The sequence below is a fragment of the Balaenoptera physalus genome (genome assembly GCF_965194825.1).
Source record: "Balaenoptera physalus genome assembly, chromosome: 17".
Lineage (NCBI taxonomy): Eukaryota > Metazoa > Chordata > Mammalia > Artiodactyla > Balaenopteridae > Balaenoptera > Balaenoptera physalus.
Genome location: NC_138895.1, coordinates 44,617,019 through 44,634,152, shown reverse-complemented (window position 1 = coordinate 44,634,152; position 17,134 = coordinate 44,617,019). Strand labels below are relative to the sequence as shown.

General features: G+C 46.8%; 1 protein-coding gene and 1 long non-coding RNA gene across 2 annotated transcripts in view; one reads left to right on the top strand and one right to left on the bottom strand.

Annotated features, from left to right (window-relative positions):
• Window positions 1-8,035: 8,035 nt before the first annotated feature.
• The window catches only part of LOC309646459, a 34,304-nt gene continuing 25,205 nt past the window's right edge, over window positions 8,036-17,134 (bottom strand). The window contains exon 2 of the long non-coding RNA XR_014255381.1: window positions 8,036-9,858. This is a non-coding gene — a long non-coding RNA (uncharacterized lncRNA). The remainder of the gene's footprint in view (window positions 9,859-17,134) is intronic.
• LOC309646737 (uncharacterized protein) lies at window positions 9,922-17,128 on the top strand (the record flags this gene model as incomplete). The annotated part of the gene is made up of 3 exons (XM_082433318.1): window positions 9,922-10,046; window positions 10,093-10,607; window positions 16,955-17,128. The coding sequence occupies 3 exons, from the start codon at window positions 9,922-9,924 to the stop codon at window positions 16,987-16,989; spliced, it is 675 nt and encodes a 224-aa protein (XP_082289444.1). The 3' UTR covers window positions 16,990-17,128.

Below are 17,134 nucleotides of genomic sequence, written 5' to 3'. Positions count from 1 at the left end.
GATATTAGCATGGCCTTGGGTGCAGCCGGAAGCCCCGGGAAGGACTAAGACTGAATTTCCTGCAAGCCTAACAGAATGGGGGCTGAGAGTGAAAATGAAGTTGAATGACAAGAAATCATGAAATGGGGTATATAGCGCCCTGAGTTCCTTACCTGCTTGAGAAGCAAGTCTCCACCCATCTTCTTGGGCTCCTGCCCTGTCCCTCCCCATGTGCCCTCTGATCTCTTGCTCTTGTCTTTCAGCCCCAGATTTCTGGCTCCCTGGACCGCTACAAGGAGTTCTTGCCAATCCTCACAATTTCCCTCCTGGTTCTTTGGACTTAGAGTTTCCTGCATAGCTGTTGACTCTGCTGGCTGCTTGTCCCAACATGTCCCCAGCCAGGCCAGCCTCTGGCCCCACGAGGGTAGGAGTGAGAAGGGACACAGTGAAGAAAGCTTCTTTTTTCCTCTTCTCTATCTGGCAACTTTATTCATCCTTCAGGACTTTGCTAAAATGTCACATCCTGGGAAACTTCCCTGACCTCCCTAGGTAGCATTTCCTTCTCTGGGTTTCCACAACATTTTGCTTCTACCTTTGTCCTTGTCACATGCATTATTATTTGTGTATCTACATGGTGGCCTTTTCACTTTGACTATGAACACCCTAGGGGTGGGAACCATGTCTCATTCACCTGGCACAATGTCAGCTACAGAATAGGGTCTCCCAAATTCTTGTTAAGTGCCACTTCTCATGCACCTTTCTATCCTTCTTTTTTCTCTGTATCAGGTAGGCATGTATTTGGCTGCAAGTAACAGAGAACCCAACTACACTGGTTTAAATAGAGATTTACTTTTCTCACTCGAAAAGAAGTCTGGAGGTAAGCAACCTAGGGCTGTCAGAGACCCAGCCTCTTCCTATCTTCCTATCCCACTAGTTTCAATGTGTTGGTCATAGATGCTGTTGTACCTCCAAGCATTACATATAAGTTCTAAGCAAGAAGAAGTGGGAAGGGTGAAGAGCCAACTATGTCCCTTTTCATCAGGAAAGCACAGGTTTTCCCAGACTTCTGCTCACATCTCACCGGCCATAATATGTCACATGACCACCCGTAGCTGCAAGGGAAGCTGAGAAGGGGAAGGCAAGGGAGAAAGTGGAGGAACCTGGGTGTGAATGAGAACATTCTTGGGCCTCAGCCCAGACCTACTGAAGCAGAAATGTTGTGGGTGGAGCTCACAGTCTGTGTTGTATCAAGCCCCCTAAACAATTCTGATTCAGCTGAAGTTGGAGAACCATAGTCATATATGATGGCCAGTGTTCTCGTAGGGAAAAATCCTAGACTAGAATTCAAATCACCCATTTTTTACTATAAATTTTGTTACTGGCCAGCCAGGAAATGTTGGTTTTCTGATCACTGAGTTGTTGTAAGGACCAGTTTAAATATTGTAGATGAAAACGTCTTGAGAGTTGTAAGTCATTGGACAATTATACTAATTTTGAAATTATAAATTTCTTAGTTCACAGTTTATGTAGCTGACACATTCAGCAGACTGCAAATGCCTGGGAAAAGCAAAACTACCCATAAAAGGTATGAAGAGATTGCAAAGTTACGACAGTAAGGGACAAAAATAGAAATTGAAACCACAGACGTTCAAAATACACTGTTATCAAAAACAAATGTTTGCAGCAGCCCCAGTGGTTGCTGCTACAGGTGGTTTCCATGAGAGGAAGGAGGACATACGTGGTTTCAAAACAAATACTTTGGAGGATAATGAAATGGAGCATTTAGGGGAAAGGGTTGGTAAGAAGATGTGGAACAAATACAAGGGATTTGGTGTTCTGCCATTTGGATTAAACATACTAAGACCCCATTGTCTGAATTCCAAGTAGAGTGTCCATCCCTCACTGTAGTAAAACCTGCTCACTCAGTCTATTTATTCCACAGCAGTCGCCCATGTAACAGACACTGAGTGGTTTTCACTGGTGAACTTGGCCACTTCATCAGCTACTCACTAGGCCCCAGGGAAGTCATAGTCCGATCTACATTTGCCTTCAGATAACATTCTCAGGTTAGGAACTGGCCATGACTAAAATAGCAGAGCTGTACCAACACTGGGAGCGTGACCTGTCTGCTCAGGTGAAAACCACAGTGTCAAGAAGGAAGTTCTGACGACTCTGTGAATACACTAAAAATCAGTGTATGTACAATTTAAATGAGTGGATTTTATGACAGCTGAATTATATCTCAATAAAGCAGTTTAAAAAAAAAATGAAATGTTTGCAGTCAGAGACCCTGTGACACAGAGGCAGTGAGCAACTCAGAGACTGTGTGTCCATGTGTCAGTTAACTTTGTACAAAATGTGAAGCCAAGGTTTATTTACTGATTGATTTAACATCTGGGCTCCAACACACACGTGCTGTGATAAGAGAGCTTATAGAAGCAAAATCACAAAGCCACGTGCTCCTTGGCCTGGTGAAAGAGGGTAGCAATCTGCATGTGAAAAGCTGATGATGTAACCAGCTGAAACTGGTGGTGACCTGAAGCCCAGCTCAGTTCAAATAAATAGGCCAACGCTGGGTCACAGATTCCAAATATTCAACCACTTTTGGAACTGGACTTCCTGGGGGTGTTTCAGTTCATCAATCAGTCAGACAGAGCCTCACCTATTTCTCCTCCTTCCCCTTCCGTGGACCCAAGTCTTCCCTCACCCCAGCAGAGCCCTGAGTGCAGTGCTAGTAGGTAGCCAGGACAGCTGTAATTCCATATGTGATCGTGTTTCCTCTGCTTCTTTCCTGGGGAATTATTACAGTTATTGCTGGTATTGAAACGGAGTTGGTGAGACAGTGAGTCTCAGGGTCAAGTTAGTGACCTGGTTACGTTAGTGACCTGATACTTTAACACCTCTTGATCCCATCCCCTCTCAAAGCATTGGAGGACTCTGATCTGTAATGACCTCCTTCCTCTCTCCCGCGCCATGGTCTCAGCTTCCCTGCTGTGCCTTTCTCAGTAGCAGTACCAGCGGCTGGAACTTCTCCCAGAGTAAAAATCCAAAATAAAGACAAAATCTCCCTGTCTCTCCTGTCACTTCTAGTGCAGTCCTTCGCTCTCCTTCACAGCAAAATCCCTGAGAAAGAATTGCTTAGTGTTGTGTCCCCCTGCTCTGAAATTCATGTATCGAAGCTATAACCCCCAGCGCTTCAGAATGTGATTACATTTGGAAAAGGGCCTTTCAAGAGGTGATTAGGTTTAACTGAGGCAGTCTGAGTGGGCCCCAATCCAATATGACTGGTGTCCTCACCAGAAGAGAATATTAGGACACAGACAACACAGAGAGACACCATGTGAAGACACAGAGGGAAAGCAGCCACCTGCAAGTCAGGGAGAGGGGCCTCCGGAGAAACCAGTTCTGCTGTCAACATCTCGATCTTGGACTTCCAGCCTCAAGAACTGTGAGGAAATAAACGACTGGTGTTTAAGCCACCCAGTCTGTGGCACTTCGTTATGAGCCCTAGCAAACTAACACACTTAGACTTTCTGCCTCTGCTTCTTCCTCTCCTAGCTCTCTCTCTCGTGATTTTCCTCTCTCTTGTTAACTTTCTCTTCCAATCAGGGTTCCGTAGCCACCGATCCACCAGCCTGCTCACCCAAGGTTACCGCTGGCCACCAACTTGCTGGCTCCAGAGGCCACTTCACCGTCCTCATCAGACTCAGCTTCTCTGCAGTCGGTCGCACTTTCCTTCCGATACCATTTTCAGCACTTGGATTCCAGGATACTTCACTCTAAGTTTTCACTCACCTCATTGGCTGCTCCTTCTCAGTCTTCTTGGCTGAATATTCCTTATCTTTCTATCTTCTAAATGTCAGAGGCCCAGGCCGGCCTCAGCCCTCTTCTCTGTCCATAGTCTTTCCCTAGGTCATTCCACCCAGCTCTATGACTTTAAATATCAGTAAAAAGCTGACATGTCACACATTTGCACCAGCAGCCCCCAGCTGTCCCTCGAGCTCCAGGCTCAAATATTCAATTGCCTGGAACATTTCTCCTGAATATCCCAAGAGCATTTCAGACTCAACATGTCTGAAACTCCAGGCTCTAATTTCCCATCACATTTAGAATGAACTCCAAATTTCTCATCCCTGCTTGCACGTTCCCTCATTACTCTTCAGACCCCATCTCCTTCCACTGCTCCCTCCCTCACCACCCTCCAGCCACACTGCCGGTCCTCTACGTACAGCTGGGGTGGCCTTTACACTTACTGTTCCTTCTGCCTCTCCTACGAGTCACTGGTTAGAGCTTCACAGAGCCTATTTTGTCCTTTACATCACTCAGGGCTTGACTCAAAATTCACCTTCTGGAGAGGATTTTCTTGAACCACTGTCTCAATATCACTCTCCTGAAGGCTGTAGAACCCAATGTTACACTAATAACATTTAATAACATGTTATTAGGTTATACTAATAATATTTTAATAAGCTCATACTATAGTACCCAGCATTATATTAAATGCTTTACATGCATGATCTTATTTAATCTTCAGAACCACCTAATGAGACATTCTTATCATCCCCATTTTATAGGAGAGGAAACTGACGCTAAGAGAGGTCAAACCCAACATCATATAGTTTGCACTAAGGGCTGATTCCAGAACTGTGCTCTTAACCATTAAATTCAGTTGCTTCTCTCTTTAAATGCTGTTCTTTATTATGGACAATATGGCTTCTAGGAGTTTACTTTCCAGGATTAATTAGTTTCAATTGCACTTGTGTCTGAGGAGATAAAGTAACTCTGGTGTATCAGTGTGTACTAGGGAAGGGTTTATTTTCCAAACTCTGGTTTTAAACATTCAGATAATACAAAATGCAGGCTTCATAGGGACAAATTCAAACATGGGTTCAGACCACCTCTGTGGTTCTTGCTTATAGACTTATTAAAGAAGATGAGGGTATTTGGCTCTTAACTTAGTTGTTTGGGGGCACTCAAGTTCTCCAAAGCTATTAATGCTTATAAGCTTGGTTTTTTCTTTTTAAAAAATCTTATTTCTACAAGGTGATTAGAAATAAAATCCTTAAAGTAAAATCCTTAGAAAAAGGTCAATGTGCTGATGAGAACAAACATTATCAAAAACTTTTACATGTCCCAGGCACTTTCCTGCTTTCACTGTCTCTTAAGTAGGTATTATTTCCCCTCTTTTACGATGGAGGAAACTGAGGCACTCAGAAGATAAATAACTATCCCCACTACAGCACAGGAAATCTGCAACTTCCTGTTCCTTCCTTCTTTACCAGACAGCACATGCCCCGAAGTGGTTTTGCCTTCCCAAGATGCCACACAATTGACTACCTGAGAGCCATTCTGTGACACTTGTTCTTAGGGCTCTGAAATTTAGTTCCATGATATAATGATAAACATGAAAAGTTACTTCTCAGGGACCTATATGCCTTTGTGGAAGTGTGGCCAAAACCCAAAAGACTACAAAGGAATTTAAAGTTCTGGGCCAGTCCTCTTCAACTCAGGTAACCATCAGATACCAGATTATGCTAAATTCTCAGTGACACTGTTTAGTACGAGAACAACGCTATTCCTTGAGCACAAGGACTCTCTACTTGCAACCTTTGCACTGGCTCTTCTGGCTGCCTGGGCTGCCTCTTCCCTCATGTCCTTCTGTCCTCAGAGAAGCCTGTATGACCATCCTACCTCCCCACCAGCCTCTCTCTAACCCTGTATCCAGCTTTGTTTTTCTTCACAGCACTCATTACATACCATTACTTATCAGCTGATTGTATCTTCTCCATCAGAGGGAAGCTTCCTGAGGGCTGAGACTTTGTTTTGTTCACTGCAGTATCTCCAGTGCTTGGCATAGAGTAGGTGCTCATTAAATAATTACTGAACGAATGAATGGATGTTGTAAACACAGCAGGCCTGAATGAATGGGTGGGTGATGTTCAGTCTTTATGGGGCTATACTATTCACATCCCCCTTCTGTCTGAGCTACAAAGGGAGAGATACGACTACTCCTGCCAGAGAAGTAAACAGGAAAAGAGACCCCAAAAGAATAGAAATCAAAAACCTTCCTGCCTCTGATGAGCAAGGTTTTCATGGACAAAACCATGAAAAACGTGGACATTTAAGAACACGAATTAATCTTGCAAAATGTAATGGATCTTTAAGGTAGTTAATTCCAGCAAAAAGAATAAGCCAATAAACAAGTTTTCCTTAAATAGGCAGACTATGCAGGCAGTATGCAGCTTACATAAGTAGCAATCACATTGTCTGCGTCACCTTTTTGAGAAAGGCAGCAAGACACATTCTGCTCAAGCTGTCCCCATAACAGAGTGATTCATGCTTACAGACCCCACCTGGGGCTACCTCTGGCACATGCAGGCTGTTGGGCAATGACCCAGAAGTAGCCGTGTGAGTGAAGAGGTAGCTTTAGCAGCAGAAGCTACAAAAGACCTCTGCTCACACACTTCAGATAATGGCTGCCACTGCCCTGGGACTGGTCATGATTACCCCACGCAGTGGGTCTCTTCAGCTTCATGGCTCCCTGGGGTGTGTGCTGGCATATGGAGGGCCATTCTAGATCATAGATCTAGGCCACATCCATGAAGAGATGACTCACTTTCTGCTCTGCTGTAAGGATGAGTTTTAATATAATTTTAAATAACTGGACACTTTTCTGTGCATTCACCTAGAAAATAAAAAGCCTTTAAAGTCAGGACTTTACAGAAACTGGAGAAAGCACACTAGGTCTGGGGAACGGTCATCAATCACTCACAATCCAGCACATGCCACCACAGCTCTTGGGGGCTCTTCTCCCCAAACACTGGCTGCTGAGTGAGGTGGTCCGGCCTCCCTTCTCCTTTCTGGAGGCTCAGCCAGAACACAGACCCTTTTCATTTTAAGGATTTTATTTCTAATCAATCATCATGTGGATACAGGGTTTAAAAAAACGAATCTGCCAGAGTTACAAAGGTTCCAGAGTCTTGAAAAGCTAGCACACAATGGCCCTAGTATCATTCCTGACTTCTTCCTCAGATGGTAATTGGCAGCCCAGTTAGATTTCTGTTGCCTGTTTTTATTTCAGAAAGTGGAGTTCACCAAACCTCTCGCTTCCTTCTGTTCCAGGCTTTCTGGAGACCAAGACAGACCCTCTCTTTCTTTCTCTTACGACAATAGATTTCACTGGAATTCCAAATGATTGTTTTCTCAAAATTCACAAAACAAAACAAAAAAAACTTCTGTCTTTCCCAGATACTTGACAACATGCTGGACGGATGGTAGAAGCCCAGCAGACCATATGTGTTGATGGACGGACTGAAAATTACCTGGGCATACTTCATGTTTGGAGTCTTCTCAGTACAGACTGAACGACTTGTTGCTTTGTTGTTCCAAGGTTGCCCTGAGCAGCCAGCCTATGGGGTTCTCCATCTGCAGCTTGGTAGGAAACAACATTCTTCAGCAGCCTTGATGCAACTGGCAGGGTAATGGCCATAGACTCCCTTTGTTAACAGGAGGCAGAGGTATTAGCTGTACTGTTTCTGGATGTTGGCAGAAATGTGGTCCTGCTCTGTGGTCCTTCAGAGCAAAACTTGAGGTTGAATCTCTTTTGTTGGGGTAGATAAGGCAGTGTATTGAGCTCCATGGAAAACAGACAGGAGGACGCTGACAGATGGGGAAAGGGTCACGCCCACAGCAGGGGCTCAGCCTAGAAGTGGGTACTATAGCAACCCACTGAGAATTACCCTGTGAATTAAAGGATGCTTGGATTCACTGGGTCTGCCCTGGCTGAGTCTTTGTCAGCCAACAGACAAGAGGCTGGTTTGCAGCTGTGTGATTTGACAGTTTGGTTGGGTTCAGACAGCTCTGTGCTGTGGAGATGACATTACTCCTGAGTCTCACTGCATGTATGTATGTAAACCAGTGGCACACCACGGAGGAAGGCAATGGGAGCCACCCACTCTACATGCAGGCAACAAGCAGTGAATTTCTGTGTGTGTGTGTGTGTGTGTGTGTGTGTGTGTGTGTGTGTATAGAATTTAAAAACAATTAAAAAACTGACTAAAATTCAGTTTGCTTTTTATTATTTTCATGCTCCAACAGTTCCAAACAATGTACAGTGATAAAATACTCCTCCCTCATAGAAGAAGACTTCTCCCACGCCCCCTCCTCCCACCCTTGGTGTAACACTGGGATAAACAAGCACCAGGTGGGACGATTATAAATCAGCAAGAGAGTAAAACAGAAAGCAAATGACTCCTGAGATAAGATAAAAAAAAATTATCCCCAAAACTCTGCTTTGTGAAGTTTACAGAAGGTTGATCTATATGCTATGGGCCTTTCTCTTGTTTAGCTTTGTGTTTTGGTGTCCTACTGCTGCTTTTAAACCACCCCCCCAACATTTAGTGCCTTAAAACAACAATCATTTATCTGCTCACAATTCTGCAATTTTGGCAGGGCTCAGTGAGGATGGCTCATCTCTGTTCCATGTGGTGTCTGCTGGGCTTGGACCTTCCTGGAGGGCTTTTTTCACTCACAAGTCTGGTACCTCAGCTGAGACAGACTGAACATCTAGGGGCTAGTCAGGCATCTCTCTCTTTCCATGTGGTCCCTCCACATAGCTTGGACTTCCTCACAACATGATGGGCTCTTCTTATGTGGTGGCTGGCTTTCCCCAGACTGCAAAGCAGAAGCTGTCAGGCTTGCTTAATGTCTGGTCTTGGGAGACCTCAAACATTATTTCTGCCACATTCTATAGGTCAAAGCAGTTACAGGGTCAGCCCAGATTCAACGGGAAGAAAAAATAGACTTCACTTCATGATGGTGATATTGTTGTGACCATCTTTGGAATCATCTACCTCACATTGTTTTTCTATCATAACAAGGCATTGTATGCTTTCACATTGTCTGTAATGGTGATAAATCTTATCAAGTTGGAAAAAGGTAGGTCTCCATGTGACCTTTTAAGAATTAGACCCTTAAAATTATCATCATGCCTGGGTTCTGAATGGGAAGATGGTCTCTTCACGAATTGCTAAGAAGAAACAAGAGATTATGGGGCTCCTAATGTAGCAGTGACATTTGAGAGAAAATATTAGGATTAGCCAAAACCTAAAATCCAAGCTAAAGGTTTGGTCTACTTTCTGAGAAAAAGTCAAATGGCTCCCAAATTTTGGTTATTACTTCTGGGTGTCAGACAATCCCCCGCACTTTGATTTACACCCTTTAAAACCAGTATTGTTGGAAGCAGACTGACCACAGGATACTTGTGAGGGCCAGAATGTGAGAGTCAGATACTTTCAGATACTTAATGTATGATACACCTGTTGAGGGTCGCTATAAATTTCACCCTAGGTTAGAGAACCGCATCTCCGTCCAAACAAGATCCATCGAAGAGTGGAGACACATCAAAATGACTCCCTTGCCTTTGCCAGACAGTGAATCCATCGATACGTGTACAGAGCTTTGGTTTGGAAAGTATTTTCAAGCCCACTGTCTTACTTTCCTCTCACTATAAATAACGCGGTGAGCAGGTAGGCGTCGTGTGAATGCCCACAGTCTGTACTGCGTAAACAGCAGAATAGAGGTCATGGGCTCCCTAGGTCACAGGAGAGCCTGGATGCAGCCGCTCTCCTAACTCTTCTTCCTCCAGGATGCTCCTCGTCTTCCGGAGCAAAGGGCCTCCAGGCTCCTGACGTCTCTGCCTTCAGGTCTGGTCTGATGGCCTCTTCTGCCTCGCCGGCCTGTGGGCTGAATCCTGAGCTTGTAGGCGAGTTCAGTCAGCTCCCAGTGTCAGTTACCACAGCGAGGTGGGGCCTGACTCCTGGTCTTAAAAAGGAGGCTGGGTGGGCGGCATCCCTCTATCTGGAGGCCAGACTTTCTCTCCTAAGAAGACCAAGAAGTTAAGTGGGCCTGCGTCACAGTCTTTGGCCTCCATCACCCTCCTCAATGCCCTTAATTTTCCTCTCAGAGCAGAAAACACTTTGTTTCCCTTTACGCCCCAAACGCTCGGCCCCTCACTTGGCCAAAGGGATAGCTGGGGCCGGGACTCTTCCTCTCCCCTTCCAGTTCCAGTTCGTCCTCACACTCCAGCGGGTTCCCATTTTTGTTCGCCCCCAGCCCCTCCTCTCCTCTCTCCCATGCGCCCCGGTACCAGCCCCCCACCCCACCCCCTTCCGCTCGCCCCTCTTCTATCCCCTCGGCGCCCGGGCTTTGTTGCCCGGGCTTGTTTCTAACTCGAGAGCGTCGCCCGGCTCGGCTCCAGGTCACGTGCGTTAGTGACAACCTCTCGCAGGGCGGCCCCGGTGCCCCCGCACCGCCGATTGGTGGGCCGGGCCTGGCGCGGCCCCGGGGCGGGGCTGACCGGCGGGCGGGCCCGACGGGCGGGCGCAGCGGCCGATCAGCTGTTCCGAAGCTGCACAACAACAAAAGGAACGAGACGGGCCGGCGGCGGCGGCCAGTGGCGCGGCCACAGGAGGGCTGGACCGGCTCCGCGCCCCGAGCCCCGCGCCCGCCGTCCGGGAGCCGCAGCTACCTCAGCCGCCCCGCGCCGCCAGCGCACCGGTTCCCGCCGGTCCCCGCCGAGCCGGGCGCCCGCTGCCTTCGCCGCCCGTCCGGCTGCCGGTCGGGCCCACGTAAGTGCGGGCGGGGCCGGCGTCCAGGGCCGCTCGCGCCCGGCCGCCCCGCAGCGTTGCCCGACCCGCGCGCCCTGCCCTCGGGCCGGCCCGCGAGCCGCGGTCAGTGCGCTCCCGGCCTCCGCTGCCTCCGCTCGCCGCCGCGGGCCGGCCGCCCACCCCCTCGGCGGACCCTCGTTGGTCCCGGGGTGCGGGCGGAGACGGCGCCCGGACACGGGCCGGCCAAGCCCCGGCGAGAGGCGGCGGTTGGGTGTTCGGTTTCTGCCTCCTCCCCCGAGCGTGGCCTGTTTTCTTGGCCGCGGAGGGACCTCCTCCTCTCTCTCCTCCTCCTCCTCACTCCCCTCCACTCCTCCTCCTGCCCTCCGCCGTTGGACTGCAGCTGCCCGCTCGGGACTCGGCGTCGGAGCCCCCGGCTCCGGAGGAGCGAGCGCGGCCGCCGCCCCGGGACGCATCCCCCCCCAGGCCCGCGGCGCCGCCGCTGCTCCTCTAGCAGCCCTCCCAGCGCAGGGTCGCGCTCGGCAGCGCAGCGGCTCAGTTACCCGGCGACCGGCGCCCGCCGAGTGTCCGCCTGTTCGTTGCATGTTCCTTGACCCTGCTTGATCTTCCGCATCACTATTTGAGGTTGCACGTGTGGAAAGAGCAGTTTCCCTGCCCATCACAATTAAAACCCTCATCGTTTTGATCAGTCGCGCTGATTGGGTGCTTCTCATGTGCCATATACTATGTGAGGACTTTACATGCGTTATCGCAATTGATTCCCGTAATAACCTTATGAAGTAGGCTGTATTACGCATAGGTAAACCTGAGGGCCCAGAGAGATTGAGTAACTTACTCAAGACCACACAGACAGTTAAAAGGAATTGGTTTTTCTCTTTAAAAAGTTGCAGATGAATTTTACTTAGGGATTCCTTGTTTTTATTGTATTTCCTAATTACACCTGCTCATTATCTTCTATGTTAATTACAATTTAGAGTAGATTTAGGAAGAGCTCCCCTTCCCCCTTCCATCATTCGGAAAAGAACCTTTTCTGAATACAAAGTAGTTTTGGGAAAGGGGAGTGGAAAGTGACCCATGGGATCATTGAACAGAGTTAATAATGAGGTGCCCCAAGATCTTGCAATCACTTGCTTGGTAATTGAAATATATATTTCATTGCAGATGTGAAAAGCGTTAGGAAGCTTTTGCTTTTAAGTCACAGCCACTGTAATCCTGAATCGGCAGCGTAATTTTCAAAGGCTCCTGCCTGGAACCAGGACCTTACGAATTTCTATGACTAAGGTCTCGTTTGTTTTTCCATCCTGTCTTTTGTTCTTTTTTGTGACTGCTCCATCGATGGCTCATAGTTCTCTTGGGAATGCTCCCACTTTCAAAATTTAAGGTGAACAGGCTATGAATTACCACTTAACTGCTGTCTTTGTCCGCTGTCATTCAGGCTTCAGAGCCAACCTGGTGGATCCCGGGGAGAATAACCCCCTTGTAGCCAGTTGAATAGGCTGGGTAGAGTGGAACAAGCAAAGACAACTTTCTTGGCTTGGTTTTAATGCAGTTTAAAATTTATTTAAAATCACTCGAATCAGCATGTTTATTTTTCTAAACTAGTGAGAGAACGATCATTTTGAGGCTGCTTTTTGATGATGATGTGTAAATTTAGCCACTTGATATTTCAAAACTGTCAAGAAGCCACAACTGTACACATAGAAGTTAAATCTTTTTTTTTTTTTTTTTAATTTAAAATGTTGTTTTGGAGCCGCCTACTGGCAGCCAAAACCAACAGAAAAGTGCTGTTCTCTGAAGTTCTTTCTTAGAGCCAGAGTTGAGGCTGGAAGGAGCCCGAGAGATCCTGTGCTGGGGTGGGGGATGGAGGGCAGGGGGGAGCAAGGCCCTTGGGACCAGACACACTTACACTCTAACGCTGGCCCCAGCCCTGACCAGCTCTGTCGCTTTTGAGCAAGTTACTTAATTTCTGAGCCTCAGTTTCCTTATTAGTCAAATGGGACAAATAAGTACCTCAAGTCTGTCACATATAATAAGCATTCAGTAAATTGTAGCTCTAATTATTATATAAACATTTTGTCGATAAAGACACTCAGACCCAAAGATGCTAAGTGACTTGCTCACAGTCATACAACTGGTTTGAAGTGAACTTGTGGTTAATATTTACTGGGTGCCTGCTGTGTGCCTGCTTTTAAGTGATACATACTTAATCCTCACATTGGCACTACCCTGAGAAAACTGAGGCACCGAGAAGTTACTATATATCCTAAGTACACACAAGTTCCAGGGAGCAGAGTCAAGATTTCAAACAAAGCAGGCCAACTCCAGAGCCATGTGGCCTCTAGGTTGGTTGCCTGTCTCAAAAATGAGAAAATAAATCACACGAACAAGCTCTTCCAGACTAGTAACTCCTTTTCTGAGTTCTCAAACTAGAATGCTGTACCCCATAAGTATTAAACTCAGCCATCTTTCTCTGCCCACAGAGCATTTCTATTCATGAAATATGAAAACATTGATGATAAAAAAAAAAGAAAACATTGATGATAAAATGTTAGGTAATAAAGCGGGATACAAAATTGCGCATGCATTAGCCTACAATTGTGACAAAAAGAAACTGTGTTGAAGAAAATGCACAATATATTAACAATGATTGCAACAAAGCATGGAATAGAATAATAACTAGTTTCCTTATTTATTTTCCAAACTTTCTATAATGTGGTTTGGTTCATTTTATAATGAAAAAGACATTTTTTAAAAGGGAGGGAATGGAGGTATTTTGAGCCAAGCAGAAGAGGGACAAAGCTGCCTTCTCGAAATGCTGGGGACCAGACACTTTGTCTCTTTTCTCCACTGGGGTGAGACTGCCAGGCTTGCAGGTGCCCCAGAGAACAGCAGCGCCACCTAACCTAGCCTTCATTCCTCTACCTCTTTCCTAAATTGCAGAGCTGTATTTGTAAATTTGTCCTCTTAGGACACTTGCTTTCTCTGGAATTTTTCACTTTAGTTTCATCATTGTCCTAGAGTTGTGAATATGAAAAAGTCAGTGATATGTGGTGAGGAGTGAAGTCAGAAGTTCTGCTTTGCCTTTTAGCTCCACATAGAACCAGCCCCATGGAGAGCCTCCATTCCTGGGTGGGAGCCAAGGTCAAGAGTAGCAGTGCCTTGGTAGGGACAGTCTCTGGGTCATTGAGAGGATAGGCCATCAAGACATTGGAAAGACTTTTCTAAAACAGTATTGTCCAATAAAAATATATATGCATGTTTAAATTTTTAAGTAGCCACATTAAAAAGAGGCAAAGAAATAGGTGAAATTAATTTTATTTATATATTTTATTTAACCTAATATATCCCAAGTTAAATAAGATTAAAAATTTAGTTTCTCAGTCACACTAGTCACATTTCAAATGTTCATTCACCTCATGTTCCTGGCAGCCACCTCCCTGAACAATTTTAGTGTATTGGGGTCTCTCCAGCAGCTCCTCGTCCTTTGTGACAGCTATAGAAAGCAGGGCCAAAGGAGCTTGGCAAAGTTAGACCAACCTCACTCCAGGAAACCAAAAGAAGATTGACTCGTGCCGGCCCATGGCAAGCTCCTCCGGGGACACCTTTCCTGTGGCAGAGCTGCGTGTGTTCCAGGCAAAACCTGGCTTCCATGTTACGGTTTTGGAGCTGCAGCCAGAGGGTGCAGTTTGCAGTTGGGAACCTGCAGCTGCACAGCCACAGTGGCCCCAGCAGGTTTTCTGCCTTATAGCGGCCACTTACCTGGCCTGGGCCCCACTGACTTTCCTCACGTGGCGTCACATTTGGGGGATAAGGGCTCATTCAAGACGAGCAGGGTTTTCCTGCGGGGTGCTCCCTCCCCACCCAGCAGCTCTCACTGGTGCAGGGGCTGAGTCCAGCCCTGTACCCCGGAGAATGGGCATTATTCTCCCAACCGGGTCAGCAGACACAGAATTGTGGTTGGGACCAATACCTGCCTCCATAGTTTAAGAGAAATGGGGAAAAGATTTTGAAAATACCTTTTTTCCCCTCCTAGCTTATATGCTCAAAACCTTCATTTACACATCACCTCATCAGCTATTTGCACATGGGGTAGGTCATCTTTTGGGTTATGTCAGGCCAATTACACAGCCCACTTTTCTTCTAAATTCTCTTACATGGAACATAAAGCTGACTTTGTGTTCTCGTACTAGAGCTCCAGACTTCTGGCCATGTTGCTTTCCAGAAGGGTTTCAGGAAGACTGGTTATGCAAGTGATACTTCCTGTTTACCCGCTTTTCATAATGAATGGCTGAGGATGACAGATTGTGACCACAAAAGTATTCCAATGCCGCTTATTTGAGCACACGTTTGTAGTACTGCACATGGGCAGTAGCCTGCAGTGTGCACATAAAGAACTGAACCAGGAGCCTCATCAGCTACAGATTCCAACTACATTTACAGCTAAAGATGATTGTCTTGAAAGTGAAATGTCAAGAGTCTGAAGTTAGGGATTCAAGACTGACACTCCCTGGATGGTCTCACCCACTCTTATGGTTCCTGGCATCCCCTTTGTGTTGATAACTCCCAAATCTATGCCCCCAGCAGACACCACGCTCTTGGACTGCAGAGTCCTATACTCAGCTGCCTTCCAGACATCCCCGGTGTGGGATTTGCAGATTTCCACAATTCCATGTGTCCAGGGTGCACAGCCTGTACCTCCGCAGTGTTCCTCTTCCACTGAACTATCCCACCATCCCCCCAGTTGGTCAGGCCAAAAACCTGGGGCATCCTTGACTTTTCCCTCCCCTTCACTTCTGGCTTACAGGGTCCTGCAGAATCTGGTCCCCGCTTAGCCCCCGAGCCCGCTCTCACGACCGTCCACCTGGATCTCGAGCCACACAGCAGGTGCCACGTTCTCACTCATCTGCACATTGTCACAGTGTTCTTTCTCCTCCTTCCTCCGCTCTTGAGCTTCTCAGCCATTCACGATTGAAGTCATTGATTTCAGGTGTCCTTCCCTGACCTCTGCCTGTGTGGATCTGAGGAGCACCGGTACTTCTCCTCACGTGGCACTCATCACACCGAGTTGTTGCACTTGCCATGGGAGGGCCTTGTCCACTGCTGCCTCCGCTGCACTGAGCACACTCGGCCTGACCCATGATAGGTGCTCAGCAAATATTTGTGACTAGTAGTTGACATTGACTGAGAATTTTGTACCGAGCGCCTTGCTAAGTAGGTTGCCTGCACTATCTCATTTGACAAGAGTAGTATCTGGGAGACTGTCTAGGAGGTGGTGACTGGCAAAGTCTGGAGAGACACCAGTTGGCTTCAACCAGGGTGAGAGTGGTGGAGAGAAGTAGGTGGATTCGAGCCAAGTGTGCAGCTAGAGTCAACAGGACTCGCTGAGAGTTTGGATGAGGGGTGGGGTGCGGGGGTAAGGATCCAAAGGAGTCAAGGGTAAGGGCTAGGCTTTTGGCCTGAGTAACTGCTGGATGCTGCTGCCTCTCCTTCCTGAGTAGGGGGGGAAGGGCAAGTGTGCCTGAGTATGTTTGTAGGGGAAAATTAAAAGATGTCTTTGCTCTTTTGGGGGTTTGATATGCCCACCAGGTAGGCAGGCAGAAATGGCTATATAAATGTGGAACTCTGGAATAAGATCAGATGAGGCTGGAGTTCCTCATTTAGAACTCACGAGAACGCCATGAAGTAGAACCATTGCCTCCTGAAATAGTGTGACCTCCTTACTCTTAGGGCACAAGCCACAGAGCCAGCATTTGAACCCAGGCACAGTGGTCGTTTCCAGTTCTGGTAGCTGTTCACCTGAGTTTTGTACAGTGTGACTTTCTCCATGCCAGCTGTAGGAATTGTTTTGAAGGTCAGAGTACTTACAGATTTTAAATGTAATTAGGTGTGCTTACGATCATATACAAGAACAGAGCGGAGAAAAGGTGCCAGGGAAAGGTGAGGGCCTGGCGTGATAGTGGTCACTCACTGGCCTCTATTGCTGGCTTCATTTGGCAGCTTCTGGCCAGTTAACCATGAATACCTAGTTTTTGCTCTACTTACAGAAAAGTAGTATTTCAGTTGACATACGTTGTTCAAATTCATCCCTTATTATGAAAGCACAGATGTGAAAAAGAACCAACCCCTTCTATTGCACATTTTGAGATATTTACAGGTTGCGTTTGAGTACTCAATTCATGTTTGTGAAAAAGAGATATTGCATATCTTGTGTTTGAAAGAAGGGAAGAGCCATAGCTGTAGGCTGAGGCATGTGCTTTTTTCTAAGGGTGGGGATATGTGTGTGTATTTTAAAACCACATACACAGAAACGTGCTGATTTGAAATAACCTTCTTTTTCTGTTTTATTTTAGGGATAATGACTCTTCTTGCTTCTCGCCTAAGTTGAATAAGCAACTTGTGCACTTTAATCCCCTGTCAGTGCCATCAGGCTGACAGAAGACAGGTTTTTGAAATCTCAGCTATAAAGACATCCAGCCAAAGTCTCAATCTTGCCTTAACAATGTTTCAGAGACTGAATAAAATGTTTGTGG